Raw genomic sequence first — 22,729 nt, forward strand, 5'->3', positions numbered from 1 at the left:
AAGTCCTTTCCATCTCCACGATTCTATAAACCTCCAGGAGGTTTCTTCTAAAATGAATTCTACAACACTTTCTATAATTACACTGCATTCTTGCAACATGTCCAGGGAAGTGTGAGTTCAGGGGTTTGTGCTTTGATGTTGATCTAAAGGTATTTATTGTATTCTTTGGATCCCCAAGGAATGAATCTCCAATCACTTTACCCTGGGGGCCCATCTGCCTCTGCCTCAGAAAGATGTAACCAGTTCCATGGTGAAGATCTTTAGTAGAGCTGAACGCTCTTGATGCGGCTGCACGGGGCTCTTGGAACGTCGGAGGGAAGAACACCTTCCCACCAGTCGCTGCCAAGTCCCACCTTCCCAGGAAAGCAGGTAGTGGGGCTGATGGATTAGTTTTGCATTTGGACCAACCCACGAATTGGAAGGGCTTTCTTCCCTGTGCCGACGTTTCCTTCCGCCTTACCTAAAATCAGTGCGAATTTTCTCTCTATTGCACTGCTGCCGCTGGGGTATTTTACTTGGCTTTTAAAACCCAATCGCTATTATCTCCTGAGAGGTAGAAAGTGATTGACCACGTTTATCCTCGGGGTCAGGAAATTCGGACACTGACACCTTGTTTAGACGAGGCGCCCAAGGTCGAGGAGAGGCTGCAGGTAAGTCTTGGCCCTGAATTTTGGGCAGTGTTTCCTTAGCTGCTTCACACAGGCTGCGGTCGCGAGAGGAAATTTTCCCCGGTAGAGGCCGTCCTCAAGGGCACCTCAGGGCCACGCCGCGGGGTTCAAGGGTTTGCATCTCCCGCGCGGGGACCGGATATTGCTTCACCCGGTGAGTGAAGAGCGCGAGGCGGACTCCAGCCTCAGTGACCCCGGGCATCCGCACGCGCGCGAGAAGGAGGTCGCGCAGCGCACACCTTCCCGCCCTTGGCCCGGCCTCCCTCCGCCGGCAAGAAGCCGCAGCCTCCGCACTGCACCGCCCCAGCGGCTTCGGGAAACGAGCCCGCGGCGAAGGCGGCTGGGGGCCTGGGCGACCGAGCCCGAGCCTGCGGGTCGGCCGTCGCCGGAGCAGGAGCCCGCTGCCGCGCCCCGCCTACTGGTCCCCGGCCCGCTGGTCCCCGCCCTTCTCCCCACGCGGTTCGCGGCCCGGCGGCTGCAGAGGCCGAGGGGCCGCCGCCCGGATCCCAGCGCGCGGGCTGCGAAGGCACCACGTGTCCGGCCCGGGCAGGCGCGGGCGGAGCGGGCAGTGCCCGGCTCCCAGAGCCCGAGCGCACACCCGCGGAGGCGCCGGGTGCCGTCCGCACCCGACGCCGGGCCAGCCGCGCCCCGGCCTCCCGGGCGCGTGCGGATGCCTCCTCCTGGACGGCGCGATGGGGCCTTTCTGGGAGAGAAAGGGTAAGAACGGGCATCTGTGAGGGCTCTCCGGGCAGTGCCCACCGGCGCCGGAAGGCGACGGATGCTCGTGGTCCAGAGAGGGCGGAGATGGGTGCTCGGGCCCCGGGCGCCGCCCCTTCCAGTGGTGGGGGCGGGGCGGGGGTGGTATCCAGGGTGCTCCGGCACCCGCAGAGAAGGTGGTGGAAAATGCAGACTTTCGGCAGAGGAAGGCAGCTGGGACAGTGTCCCTGTTTGATTGGTTTTTGAGATGATTGAGCTGGACTTCTTGTTGAAACAGGAGAGACTGACCAGGCCGTCGGTTGGGGGGGCGGGGAGGGGGTTCCTTTAGTAATTGTTGGCGGAAGTGGGTCTTGGAAAGGGTGCCTTTTGATAAAGAAGGTTCAGTAAAGAATTGATGGTATCCGGAAAGAAAGCCTCAGGCGATCTCTCCAGCGGCACGGATGGGTGCAGAGTCCCCAGAGCACACTTGTCAAGTTTCTCCTCCCTTAGGGATTTTTCACCAGATTATTTGGTGAGGAGGGAGGACATTTTTCATCAGTGTGTTAGAAGGGCTCAGTTGATGAGCTCAAAAACATCCTCATACTGGATGGCATCTTCTTGCTGGGTGAATTTAAAATAGGAGTGAATTGTAGAGAGCTGGAAGGTTGAATTGGTGCGTGGGAGAAGATTTTTAAAGCTTTAAGTGGAAGAAGCCACTTAGTGTAAACTGCTTTCCTATTGTCTTTCTCTGGTTCTCCAGTGTTGAGCAAGTAGTGACATCAGGGAAAGGGGAAAGTCCACTGCTAGGTTCCTGGAAGGTTCTATGGTTCTGACCCCAGACCCTGAGCAGCAGAAGCAAAGAGCAGTTTCAGGGTCCTGAGTCCTGCTTCTCAGAAAAGAGCCAAATTTGAACCCCGCAGTTCAAAATTTTCAGCTTTAAGTTTCTGCTGCAGCACTTGGCTGGGCATATATTAGAGATGTTTGCTTCTTCTTCTTCAAAAGATGTTTTAGAGGCAAAGGAAGTCAGGTCATCACAGTGCCAAGTTTTCTCCACTTGTGCTTTTGGGAGAGCAGCAACATTTGTCCCCTTGAGAGATGGGGGAAATTGTGTTTTTTACTTGCTTCAGACTTTAGAGCAGCAGTGTATTATCATAATGCAACATTTGGTTTCCTAATTTATGTGACAATGACACTATTTTAATGCAAAATACATTTATAACACACCGTTCAATCCTTGTTGATCTCCACATATTTAAATCAAATTTTATTAACTTGATTTGCATGCAGTAGTCTTTAAAATGGTATTATAATTGAGTCCAAGTAATTATATGGGTACTTAAATGCTGGTGTCCTAAAAAATAGTTCAGATCTTCACTTTTATAGATGAGCTGCTGAGTCTGGCAGAGAGTAAGTAAGTAGTCCAAGAATATGAATTAGTCAATGGCAAACTTAGAACCAGCCATCTCCTAACACCCAGTCCTGTGGTTTTCTCACATTTTAGTAAAAGTGTGTAAGAGATAAGCTTAAAAGAGTAATCTTACAATTGGCCTGATGGGCAGTGCTTAGAGATGGGGGTGAAAGGGTCTGTGACTATAACTAGGTAGCATGAAGGAAATCTTTGTCATGATGGAAAGGTTATGTATCTTGATTGTGGTGATGGTTATAGAACCATGATTATATATGTGTGTGTGTGTGTATGGTGTGTGTGTGTATATATATATATATATATATATATATATATATATATATGTACATACATATATACATGAAAGTGAAAGTGTTAGTCACTCAGACATGTCCAACTCTTTGGGACACACCAAGCTCCTCTGCCCATGGAATTCTTCAGACAAGAATACTGGAGTCAGTAGCCATTCCCTTCTCTGGGGGAATCTTCCCAACCCTGGGATCAAACCTGGGTCTCCTGCATTGCAAGCAGATTCTTTTTTGTCTGAGTCACCAGGGAAGCCTATATATATGACTCTTTATCCCATATATATATAGGATAAAGTGTCATAGAGCTGTGAACACACATTGCACTAACTCAGTCTCCTACTTTTGATATTGTACTGTACTGTGTAATATAGACTCACTGGGGGAAACTGGACAAAAGGCATATAGGAATTCTCTGTACCATCTTTACAACATCCCATGAATCTATCATTATTTCAAAATAAAAGCATTTTTAAAAAGTCATTTTGTAAGTACATCAAATTCCAAAGCCTGTTTCTCCATGGGAGAAGGCAGTATTTCCAGAATTTCAGTTACTCTGGTGTCCTTCACAATGTTTATTATTTCTAAATACAAATTGTAATTCTCTTAATACTATCATTTAAATTGAAACACTTCTTTTTTTGTCACCTGAGCCTTCATCTAAGGAATAATATCCATGTAACATCAGGTTGAGGTGTTATGTAGCATGTCCCAAAATATGTAAAAATAGAAATATAACTTTATTTTATTTTATTTAGAAATATAACTTTAAAGAGACTTATCCACCTAAATCACCACCACCCTGGGAATGCTGTGTAATGTTAAGGCTTTGAGAAGTGTTCCAGGGAGTGATGAGGGAGGCAAGCCCAGCTCTGCAGAACAGCTCATGATCGGTGCTGCAGAGGGTGAGAGAACTAGGTCGCCCCACATCCATTTGAGAAATGGCCTCTCATTCCTTCTAGAAAAAGACAATTTTCATTAAGCTTTTTAAATTATAAAATATTCCTAAAATAACTTCAAGTCTTTACCAGAGTGGAGCATCTCAGCAAGAATATAGCAGTTAGAAGCTATATTTGGTTTTTATTTCTATAATTTATGATAATAATTATTCAAGTTGTCTCCCAGGCTTAATCACCAAGTCATCAGTATGTGGGATTTTTCTGTCTCTCTTTTCAGATCATGTTAACTCATTTTGCTTAAACTGTGTGGCCTTTGGTTTGCTATAGAGCTCTCTTTGAAAACAACCCATGGATGAGAAAACCTTGGCGTACTCAAAGTGAATTTTTAAAAACGGTATGAAAAAAGATAGGTACTTAAGTGTGGAAGAATCCTAACAGTATTATTAAAATGCACTCCTAAAAAAATGCTTTTAAGGAACTTTAACTCATTGTGCCTTTGCTAATTCTAAAATGAACTTTGTGCTAAGTCCCTTCAGTTGTGTCTGACTCCTTCCAACCCCATGGATTTTAGCCAGCCAGCCTCCTCTGTTCATGGGATTTTCCAGGCAAGAGTACTGAAGTGGGTTGCCATGCCCTTCTCCAAAATGAACTTTGGTGATCATAAAACTTCAGTGAGAATGTTCACTCATCAGGAAAGAAAAAAAAAAGAAAGCATTTTCTTTTAACAAAAGCATTCTTCAGGGCCGTGATTTTTTTATTTAAATAATCTATCTTCAAACATTAAAATGATCTATTGCCTTGTTCTTAACTTTGCTTCTCAAGAAACATAAGCATATCTCTTGGACAACTGAAAAAAATCTTCCTGAACCTTTCAGCCAACAACTTCCAGATTTGAGAGGAAGGAATATTGATTCTTCGACTGTGACTGAATCAACATAAGGAGAAATAAAGTCAGTCGTATCCTAACTCCCCCAGTTATTTCTGACCCTTTGTTTTTTAAAATTTTTATTACCTACAAAATCAGATGGGATTATTTTGAATACATGGCAATTTTTCAAAATCATTTTTCTTACCCCTCCACCAATATGGATAGAAAAGCCAGAAATTTTATTAGGATAGATTCATTCATAGGTCTATACTAGACTTCACCATGCTTGCCGCCTCATTTTAGAATTAGTTTGCCACAGCGCTCAGTTCAGTTCAGTTCATTCGCTCAGTCGTGTCCGACTCTTTGCAACCCCATTAATCGCAGCACGCCAGGCCTCCCTGTCCATCACCAGCTCCCGGATTTTACTCAAACTCATGCCCATCAAGTCAGTGATGCCATCCAGCCATCTCATCCTCTGTCGCCCCTTTCTCCTCCTGCCCCCAATCCCTCCCAGCATCAGGGTCTTTTCCAATGAGTCAACTCTTCACATCAGGTGGCCAAAGTACTGGAGTTTCAGCTTCAGCATCAGTCCTTCCAATGAACACCCAGGACTGATCTCCTTTAGGATGGACTGGTTGGATCTCCTTGCAGTCCAAGGGACTCTCAAGAGTCTTCTCCAACACCACAGTTCAAAAGCATCAATTTTTCGGCGCTCAGCTTTCTTCACAGTCAAATTCTCACATCCATTCATGACCACTGGAAAAACCATAGCCTTGACCAGATGGACCTTTGTTGGCAAAGTAATATCTCTGCTTTTTAATATGCTATCTAGGTTGGTCACAACTTTCCTTCCAAGAAGTAAGCGTCTTTTAATTTCATGGCTGCAGTCACCATCCGCAGTGATTTTGGAACCCACAAAAATAAAGTCTGACACTGTTTCCAATGTCTCCACATCTATTTCCCATGAGGTGATGGGACCAGATGCCATGATCTTAGTTTTCTGAATGTTGAGTTGTAAGCCAACTTTTTCACTCTCCTCTTTCACTTTCATCAAGAGGCTTTTTAGTTCCTCTTCACTTTCTGCCATAAGGGTGGTGTCATCTGCATATCTGAGGTTATTGATATTTCTCCCAGCAATCTTGATTCCAGCTTGTGCTTCTTCCAGTCCAGCGTTTCTCATGATGTACTCTGCATGTAAGTTAAATAAGCAGGGTGACAATATACAGCCTTGACGTACTCCTTTTCCTATTTGGAACCAGTCTGTTGTTCCATGTCCAGTTCCAACTGTTGCTTCCTGACCTGCATAGAGGTTTCTCAAGAGACAGGTCAGGTGGTCTGGTATTCCCATCTCCTTCAGAATTTTCCACAGTTTATTGTGATCCACACAGTCGAAGACTTTAGCGTAGTCAATAAAGCAGAAATAGATGTTTTTCTGGAACTCTCTTGCTTTTTCGATGATCCAGCGGATATTGGCAATTTGATCTCTGGTTCCTCTGCCTTTTCTAAAACCAGCTTGAACATCTGGAAGTTCACGGTTCACGTATTGCTGAAGCCTGGCTTGGAGAATTTTGAGCGTTACTTTACTAGCGTGTGAGATGAGTGCAATTGTGCGGTAGTTTGAGCATTCTTTCGGATTGCCTTTCTTAGGGATTGTCACAGCGTGATGGGATTTAAAAACAAAGATGAGGTGTTTCTCCTTCTATACTGATGTTGGAACAACTGCTGCCACGTGTCCAATGATTTCATCCTCATCTCTAACTTCTTTAGTTTGTGGAAAGTTGATCAAAGATAAGGCAGCATAAGTATTCAAAATGTTGATCTATGTGGAGTGTGATCATATACCAACCTATACTCATTGACTCTATATCATATCTAGTTCAGTATTTTGCCCTAGCAGCATGGCAGGTGCACAATAAACATTTTAAAAAGAAAATTTAAAAGAATAATTAAAACTGTTAGCTAACAACACCCATGTGTCATAGTGTAATGTGTTTTTCACTGAGAATTTCATGTCCTCTGCTGAATGCTGAGCAAAACTTCAGAATGCATTTAGCACACAAAAATACGCATTTATAAAGTGCCCCTATAACTTAATGTCCAAATAGGATAAATGCAGTGTGTAAACTCCATAAGAGCAAAGATTTTTGTTCCTCTTGCACTCCCAGCACCTGAAACAGTACTTGGCAATAGCATGTTTCTAATAAATGTTTTCAAATGAATGAGTAAATGATAGAAGACATGTATATATACACATAAGTGTATTTACATTTTTGAGAATATAGTAACATTAATTTCAAAATTCAGCTCCAGGTTATTTCCCCATATGGTCTTTTGAATTGCCAGATTGTGGTTAAAGTGAGTACTTCTAGTGTAAGGGCTGCCCATGCCTTCGTTGGGATTTTCCTTATATTGAGATAAAATTTGAACTCATCTAATTGTAATGTCTCACTGTCACCTAGCCAGAAATTCTCAGCAGTGATATGTGAAACCTTGTCAGATGCCTCACCCAAGGTCACATGTCCCAGGCTGGCACCCAGTGGGTCAGATTCATTCTACAATTGTATTTTGTTTTGTTTTAAAATCAGGAATGTGTGTGTATATGCTCAGTTATGCCTGACTCTTTGCGACCCCATGGGCTGTAGCCCGCTAGGCTCTACTGATCATGGAATTTTCCAGGCAAGAATACTGGAGTGGGTTGCCAGCTCCTTCTCCAGGGAATCTTCTGACCCAGGGAGCAAACCTGAGTCTCCTGTGTCTCCTGCACTGGCAGGCGGATTCTTTACCACTGAGCCACCTTCAACCCAGGAGAGTATTCATTAATAAAAAGTTGCAGTTAAATCTTTTAAAGTCACAATGATTCACATAAAAATCCCAGATTTCTGACTTCCCTGGGAAAATAACACCATTTAGAGCTGAGAAGTGGCAGCTGGGGCACAACCTTCTCTATTCACGGTGCCCCTTGCCATTCCATTTGATAGTATACTGGGCCATTTGGCTTGTTTGTGTTAATTGCCTGGTCTAAGTAAACTTCTCTATTTGCAACATCTGACCATGTCTCAGATTTACTAATTTTAACCATATTTGTAAAAAAAAAAAAAAAAAAAGGACTAGGCTTGCTAAGTTATTCTTTGGAGACCAAGCTAATTTCTGAATATTCTTTGCTTTTTCAAGTGCTCAGAAGCCATCTTTTTATTAATTTGTTTCAGAATATTGTCTAATATTTTATGTTGGTTTTAGAGACTGTTCCTTCTAATTTGTGAAAATCAAAATGATGTATTTTATTTCTAGATTTTTATGCTCTTTGCATCTCTCTTCATCTCCAGATTCTTCAATGACACTAAAAATATTATAATCCTGTTTGTAAAAGGTGAGATTATAATGTCCAGGACATAGTTTGTCAAATGAACTAAATGCCTTATGAGAAGCTAGTAGCATTAATTTGCTTGAGTTTTAGTATCCTTTCCAAATTTTATTCTGTGCTTTTTAGTTTGGAGATCATTTTACTTGACAGAAAAGCAAAAGAGTAGCTATAAACTTCCATCTTCTCATAGCTATCCATCATTCACCAATATTAAAAGAACTGTAACAAGTAGTGACTGTACATTTTTCTGTCTCTTCTCCCTTCCAACATAATTAAAGAGAATATTTTTCTCATTCTTAATATTTTTGCAAGTCACAGTTCAATATTAGATTCCAGTCTTTCTGTTACTTGGAGAAGGACATGGCAACCTACTCCAGTATTCCTGCTGGCGAAATCCCATGAACAGAAGAGCCTGGTGGGCTACAGTCCATGGGGTCACAACGAGTCGGACAACTGAAGTGATTTAGCACACTTCCTGATACTACGAAAGTATTGCTGTATCAAGTGTGCCTGGGAGCATAACCTTGGATTTTTCAATTTTTCACATAATAATAATAGTATGTATTATCATAATATTTAGCTCAGATTTTAAACTGAGCCATTTTAAGTCTGATACATGGTGATGATGTAAGGGAGAGATTACAAACTAAATATCCTGAGTGACCCTCTGAATTGAATCTGTAAGATGAATACAGGAAGGAAAGGGCGTGACAAGTTATTTAATTCTCTGACACTATGGAATAAAATATGAACTTACTCTCAGAAGTGCATGTATTTTCTTATTCCCTGAAGAAAACTTCAAACCTTTGGTAACCCAACCACAGTCAGTTACCTGAGTTTAAAACCATAAAAATCAATTTAAGTTCAACTTACTAACACTGAGCATTTCCTTCCCAAGGGCAGAGCTGACATCTTTCGTAGAGCAAATGAAGAATGGGGTGAAAGGTAGTATTAACCTGTCCTCTCCCGTCTTTCTTGGTTTAACCTGTGCCCAGGGAAACTCAATTCATAATTTCATCAATTTCACACCATTAATACGCATTAAATTAACTTTAAAAGGTAGGATATAATAGTTTGAATGAGTTGGAACCATTAAACCTAATGACACTAAATGCATTTATCACAGTGATGCATGTCTTTAAAAGGGCCATTATGTTTTTCCATAAGATAGAAGGGGTTTGAAAGTGTAAACTTTATTTTATCCAGCTGAACATTTGTGCAGGGTATTCATTTGATCCTTAAAACATGTGAAAATGGAAGATCGCTCCCATTAAGTTATTTCTTACATTTCAGCCTAAGCGGGATGTTTCCTGTACCTCTCAAAAGGCTGAGTGCGTTCGGTGCTTTGTCCATGGTGCTGAACTGGCTGTACCTTAGGGGCCTCACCACAGGATGAGATAGAAAGGGGAAAAAAAAGAATTGACATTTCTTCCAGTTAACGACTTATAAGGATAAAAATATTGACTTAGAAATGAACCCATTGTTCAACTTTATAATCAGCATAGCAAGAAAATTTGCACATCTTTACAAGTTTATGTATTTGAGTAGTGTGCAAAATGAAGGCTGAATTGGCAAATATTTGTTTTTAACTAAGTTGAAGTACAGCTTGGGACTTTTTGCCATTTTTTCCAACACTTCTTTTACTCATTAAAGTACACCTATAGCAATAATATTTGACTTTCGTCCATCTCTATTTGTTTTTCAAAAACTCTTAATCTTGGATTTTCATAAGCCCATAATGTTGTTTTGTCTCTGTGACCTTTATTACAATAAATACTTTGGGTATTCTCCCTATAATTTTAAGGGCTTCCCTGGTGGCTCAGGGGGTAAAGAATCCGCCTGCAATGCAGAAGATGTGGGTTCGATTCCTGGATCCGGAAGATCTCCTGGAGGAGGGCATGGCAACCCACTCCAGTACTCCTGCCTGGAGAATCCCATGGACAGAGGAGCCTGGCAGGCTACAGTCCATAGGACTGCAAAGAGTTGGACGTGACTGAAGCAACTGAGCATGCACTCACATACAATTTTAAACCACAGGACAGCCATACATCTTCAAATAGCGGACCAATATTTGAATGGGCCAGTATTTGAATTGTAGGTATAGAGAACACTTATTATCAGTTACAGTTTAAGTCAGTGAATGTTATTGTTGTTGTTCAGTCCCCAAGTCGTGTCTGACTCTCTGCAACCCCATGGACACACCAGGCCTCCCTGTCCCTCACGATCTACTGGAGTTTGCCCAAGTTCATGTCCATTGTATCGCTAATGCCATCCAACCCTCTTATCCTCTGTCACCCTCTTCTTCTGCCTTCAACAAAAAATTCGGACATATGCCTCTGACCCTGAAAAACCTAAAATTGAATAATTATTACACGTACTTGTAAAATAACACAAGCAGTATATATCATTAAAATTTAAGCTCATTGAGGGACTGGATCTGCTTGCCATTTTCACTACTTTGTTAAATGAATTAGAATATGAGTGAATGATTAACTGCAAAGCTGGCTAGAATTGGTGGCACCATTCAAATGTCATTGATTTACTGTTACTTTCTTTAGAGGAGGCATGCATGCTCTAGTTACCAAGTTATAGAAATTGATATACATTTGTCTATTTTTCTCAGTGCACTAAATTACCAAGAGTAAAATTAATGGCTAACATCATTTTAAATATGAGGCATTTTTAGTGTTTATCTGTGTCACTTCACTACAACTATTATAATTCTCTTTTTATAAATGAGGAAAGTTAAATGACTTTAAGTAATCCAGGCAACAGTAATGCAGGATCCGAACTCAGAACTATGCCTGAACTCTTAGCCATGACTTTACCAAAACCCCAACATATTTTTGAGCGTTTTGGCACCTTTGTAAATTCCATGTCATCATACAGATTCTAGCTCTTGGGAAATCTTTCTCTTGACCTGTTTATGAAAGGTTTCTTACCTTCACAACCTTCCTTTTTTAGCTAGCAGTAAAGAAATCACTTTTTCCCCTCTTTATAGCTGCAAAAGGAAGGTTTATTTATAGTGAAGAGCACAAAAGCCCAGACCCAGAGGAGTCCTTTGAGTTTATATAGAAGTAGAGAAAAAAGTGACAAAGTTGAAAAAGAATAGTTAGGCTCCCAGTTGAGAATTTTTTGGGGGGGTAGTTACAGGTGGGTAGCTACAGAGCAATAATAATGTTCTGGCTGTTGATTTGTTCTCTCTTCTTTTTGGAGTGAAGTAGCTGTGGCATGAGTTTCAGCCAAAGTCTTGAGGAAAAATGTTCCAGACAAAGTGACATTTTTTTCCCTTAACAAGACCAATATCAAACTGAGGGGGTAGACCAGTTCTTTTTTATGCAATCATATTAGACTTATTTATAGAAGTTTCTTTAAGAAATCTGCTAGGTCACTTTTTCACACTGGTTCCCAATCTGATATTTCTTGTATTTATGTTGCATTTTTAAGATTAAAAAACTTTTTAATCCATCATCTATTGTTTAGCTGTCACCACTGATCAATACTGAATTTTGTCCATAAAATTCATCAATAATCTTGAACTCAATTAAAAAGTCATAGTATTGGTCACATTCCATGAAAGAGTACTAGGAAAATAGATTTGGTAGAGTGGTTGTTTTAAGCACGTACAATTGTTACCATTCATAAATTTGCATTCTGATATCCAGCTGAGAAACTTTAAAATGAAAAATAAATGAAACCCAGTAGAGCTGAAAACATTCCATGTCCTGGCAATACATAAACATTTATTTCCCTCATTGGAAAAGGCAAAAGCAGTCTGATAATCTGATTTTCCTTGCTGAAATAATGATAAAGTTATGTGTTAGGTGAAGTGACTGATATATTATTTATGTGCTCATCAATAAATATCTACAGAGACTTATAAATTAAAGATATGAAGGGTTGATCACTGCTCTAAAGCCTTTGGCCCCAGTCATTCATTGAACTGTGTAATCTGTTATATAATTTTCCCATATAAAGAGGAAAGAAAACTTCGTGATAAAGTTTGAGGAAAACAAACTTCATCAACTGTATAGATAGTGATGAGATAATATGAGATATTTTTAGATTTTTTTTAAATTAAGATTAAATAGTAATCATCTACTTTATAATGAAAAATCATCTCCTGTGTAATGAAAATCAGCGTTAAAAATGATTTGAAATTAAATTTCTCCTATACTTTAAAACATAGGGTAACATATGAATAAGTCACATTGTTAGGTTTTTTCCTCTTCATGTCCTTAACTTCATTGCATTTTTCATCCCATTGTGCTCTGCCTTGATCTATATTTCACTGCCCTAAGGAATTTCTTTCTCTTTTTGCCTTCCTGCTTTCATCTGCCAGTGAAAATTCTGTACACTAGGGAGAAGAAAGAGGTGGAAAAAATTCAAAGACATACCCTTGACTTCCTTAATGGACATTTCACAAGAAGTGGAAATTTTCTTTTCGCAATGCCTCTAATATATCTTTCAAAGGAGATGAGAGAGCATTAATGTGACCACAAATTTTGAACCGTTCAAATTTACACATTCACCTTGTGGCTTGTTTTACTGGTTCACAAGGGAGGTCCCACCTCTGGGACTTATTTTTTTCCCCATCAGGGTATTTTAAGCTTTGTCAGTGTTTTCTAGAGCTAGCAGGAATGCAAACTGCGCTTTTAGCATTAGCATTCTACTTAGAACAAAGGGAGGCGCCTGGAAGCCCTACACCCCAGTGCAGATTCCTCTGGTTTCCGTAGAAAGGGTGGCAGCCATGCCATCTAACCCTTGGGTTCATTTAAACACTCTTGGCTCCAGAACTGAAGCCTCACAGAGCTCTTTACATTTGCCTGAGCCAGTGCTTTTGATTATTTCTCCTTACCGATAGGTAAGTTTGCTTGTGGTGATGAAGGAGGAATATTGGTTTTGCTAGGGGGCTATATTTTGGGCCAAAGATTTGTCAAAAAGTGTTAAGGAAGGTGTGATTAACTTAACCACATTTTATAAAATGTTGGTGATTTTTCCAGAGAAGCCTAGTTTTACAGTTGTAAAGGAACCTGAAAAAATTCTGAGATTCCAAGTGAAGAATTTACACTGCCTGATTTATGATTCTTGCAAAGAAATTACAAATGTCTTAAGAAAATATTAACCTTTGTTGTCATTTCGGTAGAAGGTAGCTTTCTTTTTATCAAGCCATAATAAAATAACTTCCTGTGTTCTTCATCATGAGTGTCTCTGATCTGTTGACAGGAGGGAGCTGCTAATGAGAGTGGCATATTGTCATTCCTGCAATTGCCAAATAGATAGCAGTTGAGTGATTGAGTTTCAGTGAATTTCTACCCAGAGTTTATGACAGACTCCATAATTTTATCCTGCAGGCTTTGTTTTAGAATGTAACTGAGTAATAATACTCTTGATCTAGAAGCATTTTAATTCAATTATTTTGAATGTGATATGTTAGTTGTTTTGAGGTTGTACAAACTGAATGCTTCTGTAGCATATGAGTTTACACATGCTGTCCTGACTAGGAGCTGTCAGAGATTATGGCTAAAGTGTCTTCCTGCTGTTAAGTAGAAATGTTGTATTATTTGTTGCTAGACTATCTAGTATGCAGATTTTAAAAAATAATGACCATGAATTTAATAATCTGATTTACAAGTTGATGGAGACTCTTGCAAATGAAATGTGAATTTAAATATAGCCGTTTTATTATAGGTTCCAGTCCCAGCTGACTAAGTGAATGTCAGTTGAGCTTCCAACTCAGCATGGAAAGTGAAAGTGAAAGTTGCTGAGTCGTGTCCAACTCTTTGGACGACCCCATGGACTACGCAGTCCATGGGATTCTCTAGGCCAGAATACTGGAGTGGGTAGCCATTCCCTTCTCCAAGGGATCATCCCAACCCAGGGATTGAACCCAGGTCTCCTGCATTGCAGGCGCATTCTTTACCAGCTGAGCCACCAGGGAAGCCAGTCTCAGCAAGGAAGAGAGGGTTATTTCCTGCTGAAATAAGTCAGCTTTCTTTCCAGTAAGACTTACACTGTTTTTGCAGACGTTAAGAAATCTGTCACAAAGATGATGATGATTGTTACCATCCGAGTTATCTCTTTGCTGATAACATAAACCGCTATCATACTTGTGCTGTGCCTAATTCTTCACACTCAGCCAGTGCCCTGAACTTCATCTTATGTGAAGTTGTGTGTGTGCATGCGTGTGTGTATGTGCGCTTAGTTGGTCTGTCGTGTCTGACTTTGGACCCCATGGACTGTAGCCCTCCAGGCTCCTCTGTCCATGGGGATTCTCCAAGCAAGAATACTGGAGTGGGCTGCCATTCTCTCCTCTATGTGAAGTTACATTCTTTTGCAACTGCAAAAGAATAATGCCCTCTTTGTGGATGGAAACAAACTAAATGTTTTCCAACCTTAGCTGCATAGTAGAATCATAGAAGCCCCCAGCCTTCTTTTTTTTTTTAAGTTTCTCAAGTAATTCAAAGATGTAGTCAAGGCTGAGAACCACCACTTTGAAAAGAATTATCTTCCTGCATAATTTTTTCAAATCTTTTGAAAATGGTCTCCCATCTACCCTAGGCAGCAATAGCAGATACTAAAGTGATTTATCTAGTTTTGAGGAGTGAGCAGGGGCAGGGGATTATCAAATTTAATCTAATAATCTTGAGTTCAGAGCATGTCAAATTTAAGCTCATAAGGCTATAAATGTATTTAACCTTGAGAATGCAAAGTAAGATGTTTTATCTAAATGCTGGTTTTTTTGAAGTCAGATGTGGAAAAGTAAAATTAAAAAGTGTTCAATTTTACTTTTCCATGTCCATATCTATAATTAAGTATACAAAACAGTGTTTTGAGTTGTTCAGTAGCATTAATCACACTTTTATCCCTGAGACCCATTTCAGTCTGTAGTTTGGAAACACCCAAGCCAGTTTCTGTATCTAGAGGAAATGTCTAGAGGGCAACTGAAAGAGTTCAAGAGGTAGTGCATGTTAAAATAGTAAGGTGCCTGACACGCAGCGAATGCTTAATCTAAATTAGTTTTCCCCTTCCTTCTTCAGATTATTAATATTAACATTAAAATATCCAGATTAACCTTTAGGCAATAACTATGGAAAAACTACTATGTCACCTATAGTAGGTTAATTCCTCTGTGTTTTTTTTTTTTTTTTGAGATATTAGACTGTATTTTATTTTTATTTTTATTATTATTATTATTATTATTTTTTTCCAGTGGGTTTTGTTATACATTGATATGAATCAGCCATGGATTTACATGTATTCCCAATCCCGATCCCCCCTCCCACCTCCCTCTCCACCCGATTGTGTTTTTTTTTTAAAGTGGGTTAATTCAAAGCTTTGCCTAGAATAGGATGTGTATTTCTTTATAATTTATTTTATAATAAAGAAAGGAATTCAGAGTAGCTAAGAAGTCATGCAGAAAATGCAAGGTTTATTAATTTGCCCATATGTTATTAAAAGAAGGAAAAGGAAGTGATTAAAATTCACCTTTATTTTGGTGTAATGGCAAACATGCTGCTATTTGTTTTACAATTTGCAATTGTGTGAGCGCTCTCATCATTTTTGTTGTTGAAAAGGTTCTGGGGATTAATTTGTGTATATTGTTTTCTTTTTTTCTTTTTAAGTGTCATGAATTCTTTTAGTTTTGTGAACAACCCTTGTCATTTATGGGCACAAGTTCTTTAAAGGGCTTCCCACTCAAATCTTAAGTCATGTGTACACCACTTGCCTGTATTCAATGAAATACATATTTTAGCTCTGTTTTCCTTTATCTTCCTTAATAGAGAGGGGAAGAGAGAGAGAGGTATTTTCCTACAACGTATGCTGTGAGATCTCAGTCAATTTAAATGTTGATAGCAATGGGCTGCTGCCAAAGCAATCCACTCAATGCCAACCTGACATGCTCTTAACTACACAGAAAATCTCATTCTCTCTTGGGTACCCTGTATACAACTCAATTTATTAAGAAAATATTTGTCATTTTTAATCATATGATTTTGGGACATCAAGCTGTAAATCTTAATACAGAAATTGCTTTTTCTATTTCAGTCGAATTCTCAAAGTTGGATATCAAAAACCTGACTGTATTGTGAAATTGGTGGAGAAGGAAATGGCCACCCACTCCAGTATTCTTGCCTGGAGAATTCCATGAACAGAGGAGCCTGGCAGGCTACATACAGTCCATGGGGTTGCAAAGAGTCAGACTTGACTGAGCGACTAACATTACGTTACATTATTATTGTGAAATTGGAGTTAGCTGATGTTGAGACAGAGAATCCAGAATCTAAGTTGCTCAACTACAGTTTATTAAATACACAGCAACCTTGAACTGACAGACATTCTTGATATCCATTCTCATAATCATACCCAACTACAGGAGAACTTAATTTGTTAATGTCAGTAACTGTTGTCCTGAGATAACTGACTATGAATCCATCTCAGACATTTGCAGAAGTGGGTACAGGAAGAGTTACCTCTAAAATTCATTTTTGTTTCTTTGTTTTATTTTTTAATATTCAGGACTGATATTAAATAGATGGTGCAGGGGAAAAGTACAATCTGATATTAAAAAAATTTAATTTCATTTCATTCCTATTTCATTCCTCAATTTCATTCCTATTCTTAAATTACATAGTACATTTTAACACTCAATTTATTAGTTTATTTTGACTTCATCAATGAGTTTTTCAAAAAGGTTTACACTAATGGCTCCTTTTTATTAATAATTCAAGTAGGGGAGGAATACACTATGCTCATTTTAAAAATTAAATATTAATAAAGTCCCCACAGCATCTTGAATGCATATTAACTCATAAGCCTAAATCAGCCTCTTCATGCAAGAAGCATAAACTAATTTATATAAGTAAATAAATGTGACATGAACTCTCCATAAATTGAATTAGAGAAGGTTTTATTTTCATGTTTCAGAAAATAATATTTCTGAAATGTGTAAGACTAGTTGGAAACTTTTCAAGTGTTGTAATTACTCTTCAGTTGTTTTAGGGTAAAGTGCAATTGGCCTAATTCATGTGGCCAAAAAGTAAATTCCAGTGGAACTGGATACCCACTGGAGCATCACTGTAAGAATATGTCTGAGGAAGGCCATCTGCCATCTTCACTGAGCTTCCCTCCAGCCCCCAGGAAAGGAGATTCTTTGAGGTTTAGGCTGAGTGTACTTCTCAGAGGACACATCTAAGAAAATGCTCTGTGTGTATATATTCCTTCTATCTCTAATGGTATGAATAATGAATAAGAAGCTTATGAAATATGCACTCACATAGCTTTCCTCTCTTTTATAAAAAAAAAAAAAAAACTCTGCCACATCCCTGATAAAACGAAAACCTGAGAAATTTGAAATAAAATTTTTTTTGAACTTAATATGACTTTACAATAAAGAATGGTTTTCTACCTATAAATTTGAGTTCACTATATCGAAAGGAATAATTGTGAAGGGAGAAACCAACATTACACTTGAAGTCAGTATTTTCATACTTAATTACTATGCTATAAATTGCAAAAAGCCAGTAGCTCATTCAGAAGATTTATAATTTAGGAGGTGTTACCTCAATCAATTCTTTAAAAGGAACCTGTAGATTCATTTATCCCTTACAGCATAAAAAGGAGAAATTCTATATTAAGATTCCCTTTGATACCTATATAAAGTAAAGAAATTCTCTCTCACTCGCTCTTTTTAGAGAAAAATAGAAATAAAATAATTGCATTATACCTAGAATGATATTATACATGGAGGGAAAGGAGGGAGGGAAACAAAGGAAGAAAAGAAAGGAAGGAAACAAGGTGTTTGCTAAAAACTGACATCCTGGCAGAGATAGGGCAGATGTTCTTTAACTTTAAATTTCATTTAGAGATAGTCTACTTAAACACCAATGATAGAAGTGAATCACCATTTTTATGTTTACTTAATAGTACTCACATAACCCAAAATAATTTCACAATAAGCTTATTAAAAACAGTATTATAGGAAAAAAATCATACTAAGGTTCAAGAGGTGTTTAAAAATTAAATGAGCTAATAAACATGAAAATGATTTGTAAAACTAAAATTTATATGATAATATTATCATAGTTATCTTTTCCTGGAATTTTCATTTTGTAAATGTGAAAAGTCTGACTTTTTAAATTTCTTTAAAATAGAATCTTACCTTTTTAATATTCTGTTCAATAATTATTGTAATTATTATTGATGTATACATAGAGATGTTGGTAGTAGCCAATAACAAGTTATTTCTACATCATGTTTCTTTGATGCAGAATTTTATTTATTAGAGTTCTGTTCATAATTCCATTACTATAACTAATTTTTCTTTCATTTGGCCTAATCCTCTATGTGTATACTGAAAATAGATGTACTTTTGATAAACATTCATCAGCTATTAAAGGTTTAAATAAAGTCTTTGCATAAGCTTGTATGGATTGCCCATATTTTAAACCTGTAGTTAGGATCCAGGCTCATTCTACAGTACTTACGCAAAGACAGTGGTAATCAAGGCATACACACTTATTTAGACTAATAAATAAATGTTCTTTATATAGAAACTGTAAAATCAATGGATATGCCCTTCTCTTGAGTCAGTAATAGCCTCTGGCTGCCTTTCATTTTCTTGGGCAGGTTGGGCAAGAGAACCAGGAAAAGGAACCAACCCAAAGAAGTTTCCACTGGTAGAATCTCTAACTTGCACTCCAGAAATCAAAATATATGGTGTTTGAATAAAACATCATATCGTATTAAATCAGAAGTGACAGTGTTTTCCACTTAAAATTCAGCACATTGGTATGTTTTATAGAATACTGCTGCATGAATGTAATCTACTTAATCAGATTTTATAAGCATTTTTGCCATGACCAATAAATATCTTCAGTCTCATAGATCAGTTGCTTCATAGAGTAATTACATAAGTCAGGGAAATAAGCCTGCATTTCCACTACCTGATAAAACTTTTGCTCTGTTTTCAATGTCTGTTCTTCTCTAGGCGCTCAAATATTTGTCATGTGGATGAATTTCAGCCCATTTGTACCTAAAATCTAACATAACTGAATTAAATGCACACATTTCCTATGTTCACAAAATGCACATAATTAAAACTGAGGAGGATTTCAAGTTATAAGTTACTGAGCTTGAGTTATCAGCACAGTCTTTTTCACTGTAACTTTTTCAAAGGACTATCCAATTTGCAAATAAAACATTTACCATTCATTGTTGCCCTAGCACAGTCTGAGCTGGGCAATGCACTGCATACATCCTGAGAATCTCTAAAACATATTCATCTTTGCCAGAAGTGGTCTGAAAGAGCAGGATATTCTTGCCATTTTAAATAATTCCATGAAGTCTATGATTGTGGCTTCATTTTTCTTGTTGGAAAATTGTGGAGTGACATTGCCCCCAAAACCACCTCTTACCCCCTATTCTCCTAGCACATATATGCACATACAAAGGTGGTAGAATCACACGGTATGCTGGGTTGAGGTTTTCAAGAAAGCATGCAGGGTAATACTTTATGCAGAGTAATAGTATGCACCTAGAGCCAGGCATCCTGGAATGCGAAGTCAAGTGGACCTTAGGAAGCATCACTACGAACAAAGCTAGTGGAGGTGATGGAATTCCAGTGATGCACTCAATATGCCAGCAAATTTGGAAAACTCAGCAGTGGCCACAGGACTGGAAAAGGTCAGTTTTCACTCCAATCCCAAAGAAAGGCAATGCCAAAGAATGCTCAAACTACCGCACAATTGCACTCATCTCACATGCTAGTAAAGTAATACTCAAAATTCTCCAAACCAGGATTCAACAGTACACGAACTGTGAACTTCCAGATGTTCAAGCTGGATTTAGAAAAGGCAGAGGAACCAGAGATCTAATTGCCAACATCCACTGGGTCATTGAAAAAGCAAGAGTTCCAGAAAAATATCTACTTCTGCTTTATTGACTATGCCAAAGCCTTTCACTGTGTGGATCACAACAAACTGTGGAAAATTCTTGAAAAGATGGGAATACCAGACCACCTGACCTGCCTCTTGAGAAATCTGTATGCAGGTCAGGAAGGAACAGTTAGAACTGGATATGGGACAACAGACTGGTTCCAAATAGGAAAAGAAGTATGTCAAGGCTGTATATTGTCACCCTGCTTATTTAACTTATATGCAGAGTACATCATGAGAAACACTGGACTGGATGAAGCACAAGCTGGAATCAAGATTGCTGGGAGAAATATCAATAACCTCAGATATGCGGATGACACCACCCTTATGGCAGAAAGCAAAGAACTAAAGAGCCTCATGATGAAAGTGAAAGAGGAGAGTGAAAAAGTTGGCTTAAAACTCAACATTCAGAAAATTAAGATCATGGCATCTGGTCCCATCACGTCATGGCAAATAGATGAGGAAACAGTGGAAACAGTAAGAGACTTTATTTTTGGGGCTCCAAAATCACTGCAGCTGGTGATGCAGCCATGAAATTAAAAGACGCTTACTCCTTGGAAGAAAAGTTATGACCAACCTAGACAGCATATTAAAAAGCAGAGACATTACTTTGAAAAAAGGTCCATCTTGTCAAAGCTATAGTTTTTCCAGTAATCATGTATGAATGTGAGAGTTGGACTATAAGGAAAGCTGAGCGCCAAAGAATTGATGCTTTTGAACTGTGGTGTTGGAGAAGACTGTTGAGAGTCCCTTGGACTGCAAGGAGATCCAACCAGTCCATCCTAAAGGAAATCAGTCCTGAATATTCACTGAAAGGACTGATGCTGAAGCTGCAACTCCAATTCTTTGGCCACCTGATTCGAAGAACTGACTCATTGGAAAAGACCCTGATGCTGGGAATAATTGAAGGCAGGAGAAGAAGGGGACGACAGAGGATGAGATGGTTGGATGGCATCACCAACTCAATGGACATGAGTTTGAGTAAACTCTGGGAGTTGGTGATGAACAGGGAAGCCTGGTGTGCTGCAGTCCATGGGGTCGCAAAGAGTCGGACACGACTGAGAGACTGTACTGAACTGAACTGATGCAGAGTAAACAACAAACAATAATAATAAACCTCAAATTATCTTTGAAAATTCTTTAAAATGGCTGTAGGTTCACCATTTAGCCAGTTTCCTTTTAACATCGAAACAGGTCGTGTTTTTAAAATTAGTTAAATAGCAGATGAACTTCTTGGTTTATAGTTAGAACCCTTGTATAAAAATATTTGTGTCTTCAGACCTTAGAAACACACATGATTCAGTGAGTTGTGAGAACTAAAGAATAGCAAATTCACATCTCCCATTTCATTTTAACTCCCAGGCCTAAGCTGGAAAATGCCTACACTATTAAAACTTTCTCTCCCTCTTTCTCAGATTGGATAGCTGAATTTGATTGATTTAAATGAGAATGTGATAAGACAGGATTCTTTTGCCAAAAAGTCCATTAGCCTCCTAGGATTAAAGAGCTCATGGTGTCAGACAAACTCTCACTTAAGGGTTTCCTGGGAAGCATTAACACATGCAATGAATTTGAGCCTTGGCATAAAAAAGATATGAACTGGAGTGCCATTTCTACCAGATATGTCCATTTGGACAAGATAACTTTAACACTTTGAGCTTCAGTTTTCTTAATTTTCAATTGTATATGAATTATAATACCCATTTGAAACATCTGTTTAGGGTTAAATGAGAGAATTTTTAATAAGTGTACTGTAGTGTGTACCATAAATGTTAGCTATTGATATAATCAGGGGATAAGAATAAGGATTCCTTAAGGCTTTTTTTTTTTTTTAAAGCTGTTACCTTTTTTTAAACAAACCACCAGAGGGTAGTAGAGAACAAATAGTTTGTATACATTGTTCCAGGTGCTGTCTCTGTGAAATGACCACGATCTTGTCCTCGTATTACATCTATCTACCTGTTCTATCCGGTTTCCCAGGTGACTCGGTGGTTAAAAAAAAGTCACCCGCTAGGCAGGAGACGCAGGTTTGATCCCTGAGTGGGGAGGATCCCCTGGAGAAGGAAATGACACCCCATTCCTGGCAAGTATTCTTGCCAGGAAAATCCCTATGGGCAGAGAAGCCTGGCGACCTACAACCCATGGGGTCACATAGAATTGGACATGACTTAGTGACTAAACAACAACACAAGAGCAACCTGTTCTAAAAACATGGAATAAGCTTTCACTATTCTTAAATACCCAGATTTTACATACGGCAGGGAATAGGCTCTACTAAGTATAAAGTGCTTTATTCCTGAACTAAAGGAGAAAGAGAAATATAAATCTGGCTTTGAAGTGTTTTGTTCATGCATAGTGTTTGAAAGTGTTAGTCGCCTAGTCATATCCGACTCTTTTCTGACCCCATGAACTGTAGCCTGCCAGGCTTCTCTGTCCATGGGATTTCCTAGGCAAGAATACTGGAGTGGGTTGCCGTTTCCTTCCCCAAGGGATCTTCCCGACCCAGGGATAGAACCTGGGTCTCCTGTATTGCAGGCAGATTCTTTATGGTCTGAGCCACCAGGGAAGCCTATATAGTGTTTTAAGTGGTT

At 39.0% G+C, this 22,729-nt stretch overlaps 1 protein-coding gene across 3 annotated transcripts in view; it reads left to right on the forward strand.

Annotated features, from left to right (window-relative positions):
- Positions 1-1,136: 1,136 nt before the first annotated feature.
- The window catches only part of SYBU (syntabulin), a 122,801-nt gene continuing 101,208 nt past the window's right edge, over positions 1,137-22,729 (forward strand). Inside the window, exon 1 of one of the 3 annotated variants that reach the window (XM_043879955.1) lies at positions 1,137-1,385. Coding sequence is in view for 1 of the 3 variants with exons in the window: in XM_043879946.1 (XP_043735881.1) it covers positions 1,361-1,385 (25 nt within the window). In the remaining 2 variants the exon portion in view is untranslated. The remainder of the gene's footprint in view (positions 1,386-22,729) is intronic. The other 2 variants (XM_043879946.1, XM_043879951.1) reach the window with 2 other exon arrangements.

Source organism: Cervus elaphus, chromosome 21 (genome assembly GCF_910594005.1).
Source record: "Cervus elaphus chromosome 21, mCerEla1.1, whole genome shotgun sequence".
Lineage (NCBI taxonomy): Eukaryota > Metazoa > Chordata > Mammalia > Artiodactyla > Cervidae > Cervus > Cervus elaphus.